This window comes from Macrotis lagotis, chromosome 2 (assembly GCF_037893015.1).
Source record: "Macrotis lagotis isolate mMagLag1 chromosome 2, bilby.v1.9.chrom.fasta, whole genome shotgun sequence".
Classification (NCBI taxonomy): domain Eukaryota; kingdom Metazoa; phylum Chordata; class Mammalia; order Peramelemorphia; family Peramelidae; genus Macrotis; species Macrotis lagotis.
In genome coordinates, this window is record NC_133659.1 from 313891768 (window position 1) to 313905229 (window position 13462).

The 13462-nt window shown below is 35.9% G+C and overlaps 1 protein-coding gene across 2 annotated transcripts in view; it reads right to left on the reverse strand.

Annotated features, from left to right (window-relative positions):
- CCDC38 (coiled-coil domain containing 38) overlaps positions 1-13462 on the reverse strand; it is a 51969-nt gene that overhangs the window by 25601 nt on the left and 12906 nt on the right. For both annotated transcript variants that reach the window (XM_074226618.1, XM_074226619.1), the window contains exons 7-10: positions 11599-11762; positions 11402-11482; positions 7047-7195; positions 2182-2250 (exon numbers count right to left, since the gene is read on the reverse strand). In XM_074226618.1, the coding sequence (XP_074082719.1) occupies positions 2182-2250; positions 7047-7195; positions 11402-11482; positions 11599-11762 (463 nt within the window). The remainder of the gene's footprint in view (positions 1-2181; positions 2251-7046; positions 7196-11401; positions 11483-11598; positions 11763-13462) is intronic.

Here is a 13462-nt window from a genome sequence, read left to right on the forward strand (position 1 = left end):
TCCAGGAAAATATATGATGAAAAAATGCTATCCATCTCCAGAGCGCAAACTAATAAACTCTTGAGTAAATAATGAAGTATACTTTTCTTCTTTGTGTTTCTTCCTTTTTGTTATTGCTATTATTGGTTTTGGAACATAGTTAATATAAAAATACACTTTTCATGACTTAAAAATTCCTGTTATGTGCTAAGCATGGGCTAAAAACTGGAGATACAAAAACAAAACAATTTCTGCCCTTAAGAACTCAACATTTTACTGGAGAGAATCAATGGTATCCACAGATAAAATAAGTGCAAACCAATTTCCCAACTGCCCGCTCAAGCTCACTTTATACAGATATGAGGGGACAACACTTCAACACTTCTGATCTGTATATTGAGCTCATTGATTTTTGTCAAAAATCTTAAAAGAGCTCCCAGAGGGGCCAAGAAGAGGAAAACGTCTTTTCCTTCCCATACCCATACGAAAGAATAGAAAATGCAAGATCAAATATAAACATGTCTTTTGTTACAAAAAAAAAGGTGTTTCATTTTTATACACCAGTCCTGGGATGGAAGGTGCTAATCAATTTGGCTTCCATATTAAAGATACAGCATGTTCAGCCATTTCTATGTGTTCAGATTTCTTAGGCACATTTATCCCACTAATCATGTGAATTCCCTGCTAATATACAACAGCCAATCATATTCTTTAGGCTAACCATGCCTGTTTTCAGTCAATTGGTTCTTGTAGAGCATAGTTTTGAGGTCCAAACCCATCCTTGTTGAACTTCTCTAGCTTCTCTCTAGATTATCTATATCCTTGCTCAAATATGCCCCCCCCAGAAATGAACAGAATTTGCACCAAACGGTATCTGACTAAGGCAGAACACACACAGTGGGACTATCATCTCTCTAGTCCCGGACATGCTACCTCACCTCATGCATTAGCTTGTCATTAGCTTCTTGGCTACCATATGATATGGAGTTTGAAATTCAACTAAAATCTTCTTATTCTTTACAGTAGAAGTGATGTCTAACTGTGTGACCCCCATCTTATATTTGTGAATTTGATTTTTTTAATATTCAAGTGAAATACTTTATTTCTATCTCTAATAAATAACATTTTATTGGATTTGGTACAATATTCTAATCTGTCAAAATGTTTTTTAGCTTAGGACTGTCTTGCTAAAATTTGAAAAATCTGAAAACCATCTAAGCCTTTATCCAAATCACTGATAAAAATAGGGCACTTGGGGGCATTAGTTGAACCATTAATAACTAAAACTTGTTTATCCATTCATTCAAATAATTTCAAATCCATCTATCTGTACTATTGCCTATCCCATATCCTGCCATTTTTCTTTCAAAAAAAAAGCACCAAATGCTGGGCTATCATCCTGGTAAACCATAGAGCAGTATACTGGAGCCAGTTCATACTGACTTATTTTGATTCTTAAATTTTCAGTGTGAGCATTTACAACTCAACTGACTTCAAATCTGCGCCTAATTTATTGTTTTCTTTATTGTCAAGTCTAGACTGAAGAAAGTGATGGAGATAGTGCCTATGGAACTTAAACATGCAGACTATTTTTTTTTCCTCTCTATAGTAAATTTTATAATCAAAGTATACTTAGGTTACTCCCAGGAATTTATAAAAAGAGTAGACTCAAACTTAGCAATGTTTGTGCATTTTTTGAGAACTGGTTAACCATCTACTGGCAAACCATTGACAGTCCTATAGTATTTCCCTGATCTAGAAACACTATCAAAACAGGAAATGAGACTGACCTGGCATGATCTGTTCTTGATACTGATTCTCTGCGATAACTGCTCCCTTTTCTAAAGGTCCACTGACTGGCCTTTTAAGAATATGTTTTAGAATTTGCCAGAAATTGAAGTCAAACTTATTGCCTTTAGTTGAAAGACTTCATCATTTTTTGATTTTCTAAAACTTTTCTAAAAATTACCGTTTTCTAGTATTATATATATATAGTACATAATATTGATAAATCTTACATGGAAATAAATAGGAGGAAGCTAAAGGGAGGGTGTTTAGGAGAAGGAAAATAAGGGCAACAATACCAAGACATTAATGTAGATGGTGAGTTAAACAACTCAGAAGGGTGTAAGCAGCCAGTATAGTAAGGGTTACAATCTACAGACTGATTTTTTTTAAGGTAATTTAGATCTGAAAGGTTACCGTGTTCAATTCCTACAGGTTTCCTTGAGTTTTCTTTGTCTAACTTTGACTTCTTTCCAAATGATGGTTCTGTCATTAAAGACAAAAAAACAAAATTATTCAGTTATTAGCAATGACAGGTATGACATATTGAAGTAACTCAAATGATAGAAACAGGACATAAAAACAGGGCAAATGATTTGATAACAGATGAGAAAAATCCAAGTTAGGCAAACAATTGAACCAATTTCTCCAGATATTGCTAACTGTCTTAAAGATTACAGGCAGCTAAAAAGTTCAGGAAAAAAAGCACTAGAATTAGAACCTGGGTTCAAATTCATCTTTAGATAATTACTACCTGTGTGACCCTGGGCAAGTCACTTAATCTCACTTGGCCTCAGTTTTCTAATCTCCAAAATGAAGGATTATATGTGAATGACCTCTGAGGTCCTTCCATTTTTAAAACTATAACACTAAGTAAAAAAAATGCCATCAAAATGGAACTCTCAGGCAGGCATTATATACATACATACATATATATATATATATATATATATATATATAAAACTTATAATTATAATATAGAATTAATTTTTAATCAATTGTGAATATATTAATATTTAATGCCTGGAATCCATACTTAATAAAATAATGTTTAATCAGTTGAACATGTGAGCTGCTTGCTAGTACTCATGAATCTTGTGATCTTCCTAGGGAATAAAGGGATAACCAGTCCTAATGTGATGCAACAACCTTGGGGTTCTTTAGCACCCTGGTTGCCCTCTTTCTTTCTGAAACTTTTCAGATTATAATAGTTTATAACAATATAAATAATAATAATGCCTAAATACTTTGCAATTTGCTTAACATTATACATATCATTACATTTGACATTCACAACAACTCTATGAAGTAGGTGCTGTTATTATTTATTCCATTTTAGAGATGAGGAAATTGGGTCTCAAAAGAGGTTAAGTAAATTGCCCCAGGTCACACAGCTAGTAAGTATTTAAGTAAGTGGGAAGTTTAAATTCATTTCTTACTGAATCCAATTCTTATCCTCTATTACTCACTATAGGATCTTGCTCTCCTTTTAAAAAATCCTAAACAAGTATTTTGAAAACATCATCATTTACCAGGTATTGTGGTGTACTCCTAATAAGTCCACCTCCCTGGGAAGCCAAGACTGGCCGATCCCTTGAGGTCAGGAATTCTGGATATCAGTACAGCTCAACCAATCAGGTGTCCATGGTAAGTCTGGAATTAATATGGGCAACTGCTGGGAGTGGAAGACCATCAGATTGATGAACCATTTCAGATTGAAAATGGAGCCATTCAAAGCTCTCATGCTGATTATTAGTGAAATTGGGTTTGTGAGTAGCCCTTTTACTACCAACCTGGGTGAGATGAGGATACCCAATCTTTCAAAAATTAAAAATAAAAAAATGTATTTTACTCTGAAGCCTGAGAGCTATCTCCCAGTAGCCTTTATCCAGTAACTATGAAACAATGTCTTGCTCCTCTCTCTCTTCACCTCAGGTAATTATTGTGTAAAAGCAATAACCTATTCCTAGAAGGGATTCAAGTTATTATGACTCAAAGACAATACCCTTTTTGCTCATTTTTTTGGGAAGGGATTAAGATTTTGATCAGAGGAAGAAAGTCTCTGATGACTATGATCACCTGTGACAAACTTGGGGTAAAGATGATAGAGCACAGCATCTTTTTTTTCCATTTTTCAAAAAAATTATTTCTTTAAGGCATTGGGATTAAGTGACTTGCCCAAGGTCACACAGCTAGGCAATTAAGTGTCTGAGGTCGAATTTGAACTCAGGTTCTCCTGACTCCAGGGCCAGCGCTCTATTCACTGTGCTACCTAACTGCGCCCTGCATATTATCCTTAAGGGAAACTTTTCTCAACACTTTTTGCGTCATCTACCCCTATGACTGTCTAATGAAGACTATGGATCCTTTCTTGGAATAATGCATTTAAATGCATTAGATTTAAATTATTACATTAGATTTAAATTACATTACATTAATTAAATTAAATTAATTAAATTACATTAGATTTAAATATAATACATAGGATTACAAGGGAAGTTAATTATATTAGTCAATTATCAAATTATCAAAATATTTTTAAAAACAAGTTTAAAGACCCCTATAGAGGAATTCACTAATTTTAGGAAAAGGAATCTTGAAAGATTAAAGAAGTATTGTGTTGTTTGATGAAGCAAAATGCTCATTTTCATTTTGCCCTGTTTTATTTTGTTTTTATCATATTGTGAAATTTCCTTGTTCAAGGCTCCTCTATCTTTAACTTCAAAAATGTCTTATGTTAGGTATCCAAGGACCAAGGATAGTACCATTTTTCTCTTAAGCAGAACAAAGCTTGAATTTAGAATGATGATAAATTAATAAAAATAATAGCTGGAAGATCTGTGCCTTCCCTATAGTGGAGTATTACTCTTTTTCTTCAAAAAATATATATTTACATTTATACACATTCTCACACATATATTCATCAAATTATGAAAAACAATTTATCGACTACCACTACAGTAAGTACTGGAAATTCGAAGACAGAGATTTTCCTGCCCTCAAGGAGATTAATGGGGGAGTCAATATATACGTACAGAAGTATACAAAATAAATACAGGGTAATTTGATGAGAGTAAGTAAAGCAATTGGACTGTCATGTAGAGTGGGTGAAGGGGAGTAAAGCTGGAAAGAGTTTAAAGTCAGGTAAATAAGGGTTTTGAATGCCAGAAAAGTTTGCATCTTTTTTCCAAGATCAGAGGTAGCCACTGGTGTTTCCTAAGTAGAGGAGTGACAGGCATATTTCATTGGCAGCTGCATCAGCATAGAGGATGTAAGGGTGAGAAAAGAAATTTGAGGCAGGGAAACCAATTGTAAATGTATTTTGGGGTAGCTAGGTGGTGCAGTGTATAGAGTACTGGTCCTGGAGTCAGGAGGAATGTGTTCAAATCTCACCTCAGACATTTAATTACCTAGCTGAGTGACCTAGGGCAAGTCACTTAACCCTACTGCCTTAAAAAAATGTTTCCCAATAATCCAGGCACAAGGTGATGAAGGAGTGTGACTGGATGAGTGGACAGAAAGGGAAGAATACGAGATACATTATGAAGACAGAATCCTCAAGACTTGGCAACTAATTGGATATCTTGGAGGAAGGAGCTTGAGGAATAAAAGATAATTCAAAGGAGGAGTGACTTGTGCCCTTGGCAGAATTAGGGGAGCTGAGGAGTGTAGCATTGAGGAATTGTTTTGAACATGCCACGTTTGAGAAACCGACAGACAGCCGAAGTTTAACAAGAGAGTCAAATGTCTACTCTAGTCTAGTCTAGTCTAGCTCATGTCTATGTCTGCCTAGGTCTGTCTGTGTCTAGTCTAGTCTAATCCACATCTATGTTTCTGTCTATGTCTGGTCTGGTTCACATCTATGTGTCTGTCTGTCTGGTCTGGTTCACATCTATGTGTCTGTCTGGTCTGGTTCACATCTGTGTGTCTGTCTGTCTGGTCTGGTTCACATCTATGCGTATGTCTCGTCTGGTTCACATCTATGTGTCTGTCTATGTCTGGTCTGGTTCACATCCATGTGTCTTTCTGTCTAGTCTGGTTAACATCTATGTGTCTGTCTATGTCTGGTCTGGTTCACATCTATGTGTTTGTCTGGTGTGGTTCACATCTATGTGTCTGTCTGGTGTGGTTCACATCTATGTGTCTGTCTGTCTGGTCTCGTTCACATCTATGTGTCTGTCTGGTCTGGTTCATATCTATGTGTCTGTCTGGTCTGGTTCACATCTATGTGTCTGTCTGTCTGGTCTGGTTCACATCTATGTGTCTATGTCTGGTCTGGTTCACATCTATGTGTCTTTCTGTCTAGTCTGGTTCACATCTATGTGTCTGTCTATGTTTGGTCTGGTTCACATCTATGTGTCTTTCTGTCTAGTCTAGTCCACATCTATGTGTCTGTCTGTCTGGTCTCGTTCACATCTATGTGTCTGTCTAGTCTAGTCTAGTCTAGTTTATGTCTATGTGTCTGTGCCTATTTCTGTCTGTATCTCTATGTCTATGTCTGTCTATGTTATATAATGTATTATGATGAAATGTCTATAATGTATTGTATGTAAATGTATGGGTATATGCGTATGTATGTATGTATGTGATGTATGTGTGCATATATATATATATATATAAAATGTCTGTATGTTTATATATGACACACTTTAAAGTTTAATTTGTATTGTTAACATTTTCTTCATTACTTTAATTCCAGACAATCACAACACAATAAAACAAGCCGTAATTGATAGGTTTTGCTTATATTTGAGGTGTAGATGCTCACATTGAACATTTAACAATTGACTTTCAGTTGTTTAAGCTGGCTCCAACACACCTGAATAGAGAGCATCCAGTTAGAAAAGTTCGACAGGCCGTAATATGGAGACAGCCAGGTGGTGGTGCCACAGTTCACATAACTTGACCTCAGAACTGGACAAGTCATTTAACTAGTCTGATTCAGTTTTCTCATTTGTCAATGAGCTGGAGAAGGAAATGGCAAGCCACTTCAGTATCTTTTCCAAGAAAATCCCAAATGCAGTCTGGAAGAGTCAGACACAACCACAAATGCAGGGACTAGAGTTCATGAAAGAGAACAGAGCAGCATATACGGATCTTGGGGTCATTTGCATAGAGATAATAATTACATCCATGGAAACTGATGAGGTTAATGAGAAAACACTTTCCAAATATGTTTATGTAAGATAGTTAAAATTATTGATATTATATCTGACTTAAGAACACAGAAGCAGTTCTGGTATTTTTACTTTTACTTAAATGAAAAAATCAATAGAACTCACTTGCCACTAGTGTTGGGAGGAATGAAGGATCTTTAAATTTTATTTTCTTTAATGATTGTTGCATTTGCCAGTTCTTGGGAGATATTTTCAGTAAAAAACATCCATATTTGATGTATTCCTTAAGGAGGAGTTCTGTTTTCATAATTTCACTATTCAAAATACACATAGCAAAGATTACATTAATCATTAGATGCTATGTAGACATAGTAAGTTAAAGAGAAATCTTGACTTTGCAAAATTATATTTTCTTAGTCATAAGTTGGCACAGACGAGTTATGTGAGTCTGCTCAGTTAACAAAAATCACAGTCATTTAAATATAATCCAATACATATTGCATGACTGCCTTGTGTGAGGTGAGAGGCTACTTGGTACAGAAAAAGAGCTGGTCTTCAAGTGAGGAAAAACTGAGTTCAAGTCTTTGAATTATATTTTTTATGTAATCTTGGCCAAATGACTTAATTTCTCACTATCACAGGTAACTCTGAGAGTATAAATGAAAGAAAAGGGGTCAATTTGCACTGGTAAAGGAGATTCCTATAGAGGTGCTCCTATATTGATAGAATCAAGAGATCAGTCCAAACCCCCCCCCCCCCAATAAACCATTTCTGTGAGGGGCCATGACACATATATTGGCTTTATATAGACAGAAACAAACAAAAACAATCAATGTTCTAAACAATTTAGGACAACTAGAGGCTGTAGTGGATGGAGTGCTAGGCCTGGAGTAAGAAAGATCTAATATCCTCAACCATAAAAGAGGCAGAATAATAACATGTGCTGTCATTAAAAATCTGAAGTGTTTTTCCTCTGGGCATGGTATATGTAGGAGGAGAAAATTTATTGATCTTCCTTTGTTTTTAATTTTAATTTTGTATTTTTAAAGGATGGAAAACACCAGACTTTTCTTGTTGAGGTATACGTATTAGAAATACAGTTGGAAGAATAACTGGGAAGGAAAAATTTCCAGAGATAAGAAATAGATCTAACACTAGTATTTTGCCCGAAATGCTGTCTCTGGCTGGGGGCTCAGAGTTAACAAAAACATAAAGAGATTTAGAGATCCAAATTGCTACTTCCCAGAGTGAATGTGTGTTTATACCTGAAAAAAACAACTGGGCAATAAGTTAGTAGCAAGGTGAGGAGAAAAACAAATGCAGCTGAACAATCTTGATCACATCATTCCTTTTTTGCTTTTCTTATTTTAAAAAAAATGTTTTTAAAAAATGTAACATTCACTTTTATGATATTTTATTTTTCCTCCTAATTTCATGTAAAAGCCATTTTTAGGGGGCACCTAGGTGGTCCAGTGAATAGAGCACCGGCTCTAGAGTCAGAAGGATCTGTGTTTAAATCCTACCTCAGTCACTTAATAATTACCTAGCTGTGTGACCTTGGGCAAGTCACTTTGACCCCATTTGCCTTGCAAAACAAGCACCATTTTTAGCATTCATTTTTTTTAAATATTGAGTTCCAATTCTCTCCCTCCTTCTTGCCCCTCCCTCCACCCCTTGACAAGGCAAGCATTATGTTACTGATTATCTATGTGAAGTCACGAGTTTACTTTTTTTAAAGAATTTAGGAGTTTGAATATGTTTATAAAATTTCCATATTCCTGTTTCTTAAAGCTGCTATGTCACCTCCTTCATTCTTTCCTGATCCTCTGTCCTGATCCACCCCTACCTACCCCACTTTTTAGTATTCTTTCCCTCTCAAAATTACTTTTTATTTTCTTATCTGAATACATATGGCATTATTTGGGGGAATATAGGCTCTGAGGGCAAAGACTATCTTGCTTTTATCTCTGCATTGCCACAAATAGTGATTTGTACTTAGAAATATTTGTGAGCTTGAATTACACTAAGAAACTCGGGAAATGCATCTTGTAGGAGATAAAACCGGAGTGTTTAAGTAAGTGTGTGGATTAATAGGAGGAATGAGAAATGTGCTGGAGGAGAATGGGAAATAAATGTCCATTAATGTTGATGCAACATAATAACCAATTCTTTACTTACTCATATCTGAAACATATTTAAGGAGTCAGAAAAACTAAATAAGGTCTACACAAATCAATCAATTGGTTAATAAAGAAGTATTTGTTAAGCATGACAGTCCCTGCCCTCGAAGGTTTCCAAATATATCCTGTGACTTGGCCTCAGACACTGTCTTTCCTGGGACAGCAGTGGGTAGAGCTCTGGATCTAGAGTCAGGAAAACCTGAATTCAAATCTAGCTGCTGACACTTGTTAGTTGTATGACTCTGGGCAAATCACTTAACCCCATTCCCCCTCAGTTTCTTCATCTGTAAAATGAGCTAGAGAAGGAAATGGCAAATCACATTAGTATCTCTGCCAAAAAAACCTGGAATGGGATCTTGAAGAGTCAGACACAACTGAAACAACTCAAGAATGCCATTTCTTGGGGCGACTAGGTGGTGCAGTGGATAAAGCACTGGCCCTGGAGTCAGGAGTACCTGGGTTCAAATCTGGTCTCAGACACTTAATAATTACCTAGTTGTGTGGCCTTGGGCAAGCCACTTAACCCCATTTGCCTTGCAAAAACCTAAAAAAAAAAAGAATGCCATTTCTTTCCTATAGATATATAATGACAAGTGATGGAAAGTTTCCATAAATAAAACAAGACCATCCATGTAATTGTGCCTTTCTTTAAAATGGAGTCAAGGTCTGGAACTTTTATAGAGGCAGCTAAGTGGCACATGGATTATATTCCTGTACTTTGAGTCAGTAAGACATAGGGATTTTTGTTTCTTTTTTTTTCCATAGTTGATATGTACCTCAAGATATGTCATGTCAAAAAAAAAAACTTGTCTTTAACTGTACTGCATTATAAAAGCACTTTTTAAAGAAAGATTTTATTTATTTTGAATTTTACAATTTTTCCCCTAATCTTGCTTCCCTCCCCCCACCCCCCCCTCCACAGGAGGCAGTCTGTTAGTCTTTACATTGTTTCCATGGTATACATTGATCTCAGTTGAATGAAAAGCACTTTTTTTTACAATTTGCTTTTTTTAACGTAAGTCATTGGTATAAACACTAACAATATTCCTGATATCTTGGATGACGGACTCTTCCATTTAGTTCCATAATCCAAGAGTTTGGTGGTATATAGTTCCTAGTGACAAAGAGGAGTTGGGAGGAAAGGAAAGAAAGCCTCACCTTGTTCCGTCTAGCCTATTTTTTTTATTTCTTGCCATACATTCTTTAACATGGCAGACCCAGAAGATCTTAAGGACCGAGAGAAGCCATGGTACTTCAGATTTACACAGTTCTTTGGAGTTTGTTTGGAATGTGATAAATTACTATGTTCTGAAGGGTAAAAGGGATACAGGTTGTTGATGAGGAATTAACTGGAGTAAAAGGGAACTTTTCACTCTTTAATCATAAAGAGCTTTGGGGCAAACACTTGATCTCCTTAGCAAGAAGAATTGGGATTCAAAAGATAATAATAATAATGATGATGATGATGGTGATGATGATGATGAGAATAATATTTGTCCTTCATTTCTGAAGAAGACCATGACATCAGGGAGGTGATGCCATGGCAAGCATGTGAGTTGGATTTGAGTGAGGGGATGTGGGGGTGGGGGGGTGGGGAGCTGTGCTAAGTCACCAGCTTCACTTTCTCCTCCAGAGTCAATTGGGTCTGGAGTCAGGATGACTGGAGCTGGCCCTGAATGTGAGGCAATCAGGATTAAGTGACTTGCCCAAGGTCTGAGGCTGGATTTGAACTCCTGTCCTTCTGACTCCAAGGCCAGGACTCTATCCACTGAGCCACCTAGTGATTTTTCATCGGAAACATACAATAATCAGTTTCGAGGATACAGAAAAATTCTGCCTCCATAACAAAGTACTATCTCTTACCAAAAAGAAATAGAATTGATGAAGTATTTCAGGGAGAAGGCTCTCAATTGCAATAAAGATGGAAGTGGATTGTGACACTAATGGCTAATTCCAATTGTTCTTCCCCCATTTTTGTCACAGTAAAGCCTACTTGCATTTCCAGACATTCCCAAATTCAACTTTTAGAAAGTTGAATGTGACATTAAAATCACAGAAAACATTGTCACTACTATGTCTATTGATACAACAGCAACAACAAACATCCCACTCTGTGTAGAAGTAAGATAATTCGCTGGATGTTAGGGGAGATGAAATATTTGGAGAAGACAAAGTCCCTCCCTTTAGGGAGTTTACAATCTAACAAGGGAACCAACTCAGTCCAACAATATTTTATTCAGATCCTCCTATGTGTAGGAAGTGTGCTAGACATTGGGGATACAAAAATCTTATATCTTACTTCAACTTGAAAATTATCAAAGGCTACAGGAAACCCCTTACCTTTTCACAAGGTGGATCTCCAAGTTGGCCTTCTTTACCTCTGATGCCATTTGGAGTTTGGATATGGTTTCTTGTGCTGCACTAAAAAATAATTTAAAAATAATTTTATTTTGGAGCTTAAAGAAACAATCTACCAAACCATTCTTTTCAATACAACTTTTGAAAAGAGGTAATTTAATGAGACAATAGATGCTAACATTTTCAAAGCATCTACTGATTTCTGGTCATTTTCTCGGAGAAATTCTTCAAAAGCAATGGCATCTTCTTCAAGTCTTTTTTCTGCATTAAGGAGTTGCTGCTCTTTTTTCTCCATAGATCTCTGAAGCTTCATCATTGTTTTCCTTTTGGTTGCTAAGGTGTACTATGAAGACAAAGATACAAGAATTCATGATGACATTATTCCAGATAAATGTCAAGCAAATGTTTTTCATTCTTCCACGGCTAGATACTACAATGGAAAATAAACAAAACAAAAAACTCCCAAAACCTCAGAACATGGTGAAATGTGATCTTTGGACAAATCCCTTAATATCTTTGAATCTCGGTATCTTCAACTGTAAAGGGCAATAATAAGATTTGATGATTCATAGCATCCACTCCTAACGATCATAATTATAAAAACACTTATATACAACTTTAGGGTTTGCTTTCTTCAAGACAACCATGTGATTGTAGGAATCTGTGAAATAAGTAAATTTCAACCATTTCAACTTTGTTCTTTTCTCACATCTGAATTGATCCAATTGCTTTACAAAATGCAGAGAAAAAATAGGATGCTTAAATGATGGCCTATATTAGAGCAGAAACTAATTAGACTTTTTTTTTTAAAAAATGCCATTTCTAGAGCAAAGGGTCATCACACCAAGCAGGGAAACAAGATAATTTCTTTTGCTTATAGGATTTTTTTGCCAAACAAAAAAGTGCCATATTGTCGTTGTTGCTGTTGAGTCATTTTCAGGTGTATCTAACTCTTCATGACCCCATTTGGGGTTTTCTTGGCAGAGATACAGGAATGGTTTGCCATTTCCTTCTACAGCTCATTTTACAGATGAGGAAACAGCCTGAGAGTGGTTTAGTGATTTTCTGGGGCTGGAACAGTTGATTAGAATCTGAGGTGGCATTTGCACTCAGGTTTCCCTCAGTCCTAGACAGCCCTTCAGTTTCCTCAAGAATCTAAAAGGGTGGAGAGTCCAATTGTGGGCAGGAGGTTTTCAGCAGATTCTGAGTGGACAATTGAGATGACAAAATGCAACTCTTCTTGGAACAACTTTCTTTTTTACTACCAACAGTCCAATTTGTATTTCTAAGAGTCTTCAGCTGTGGCTAGGAACTCTATGGCATTAAAAAAAATTTATTATGGGGACAGCTAGGTGGTACAGTGGATAGAGCACAGTTCAAATATGACCTTGGAATTTAATAATTGCCTAGTTGTGTGGCCTTGGCAAGTCACTTAATCCCATTGCCATAAATTAAAAAATTATATTATGATAAAATTATGATCAAAATGGAATTGTACAATATGTGTAAGGTAATTTAGTTTTTGAAAGTCATGGCTATAAATTAAATGCATAATTTAAAATAAACATGTGTGCCAATTCTCAACGAGTGTATTTTAATGCAATTTCTGGACATCAATTAAACATATTGAATCTATAGCAAAAATAAAATTATGTTTTATAACTTTCACCTGATTGAGGCAATACTTTTCATTCTCATCTTAACATTTCCAGAGAATAGTAATTCCACTCTGTCACAAAAAGATGATAATACTTCTGTCATGGGAGCCTATGACTTTTCTTCCTATAAAAAGACCATGGTTTCTGATAATGTTATCTTATCAGCAGTCATTGAAAGAACACAGAATTATAGTGGAAGTGTTTTTCATTTTTGGTGGAAAGTTCAACCTTTGTAGCGATGTCTGCCAACCCTTCTATATTTTAGAGCATCGTTGCTCTTTGACATCATTGTCAAAGGTAAAGGATATTGATGAAATAAAGTGGGCAGACATGTAGGCAGGCAGGTAGGCAAGTAGGCAGGCACATTAAAGACTACATGACACAC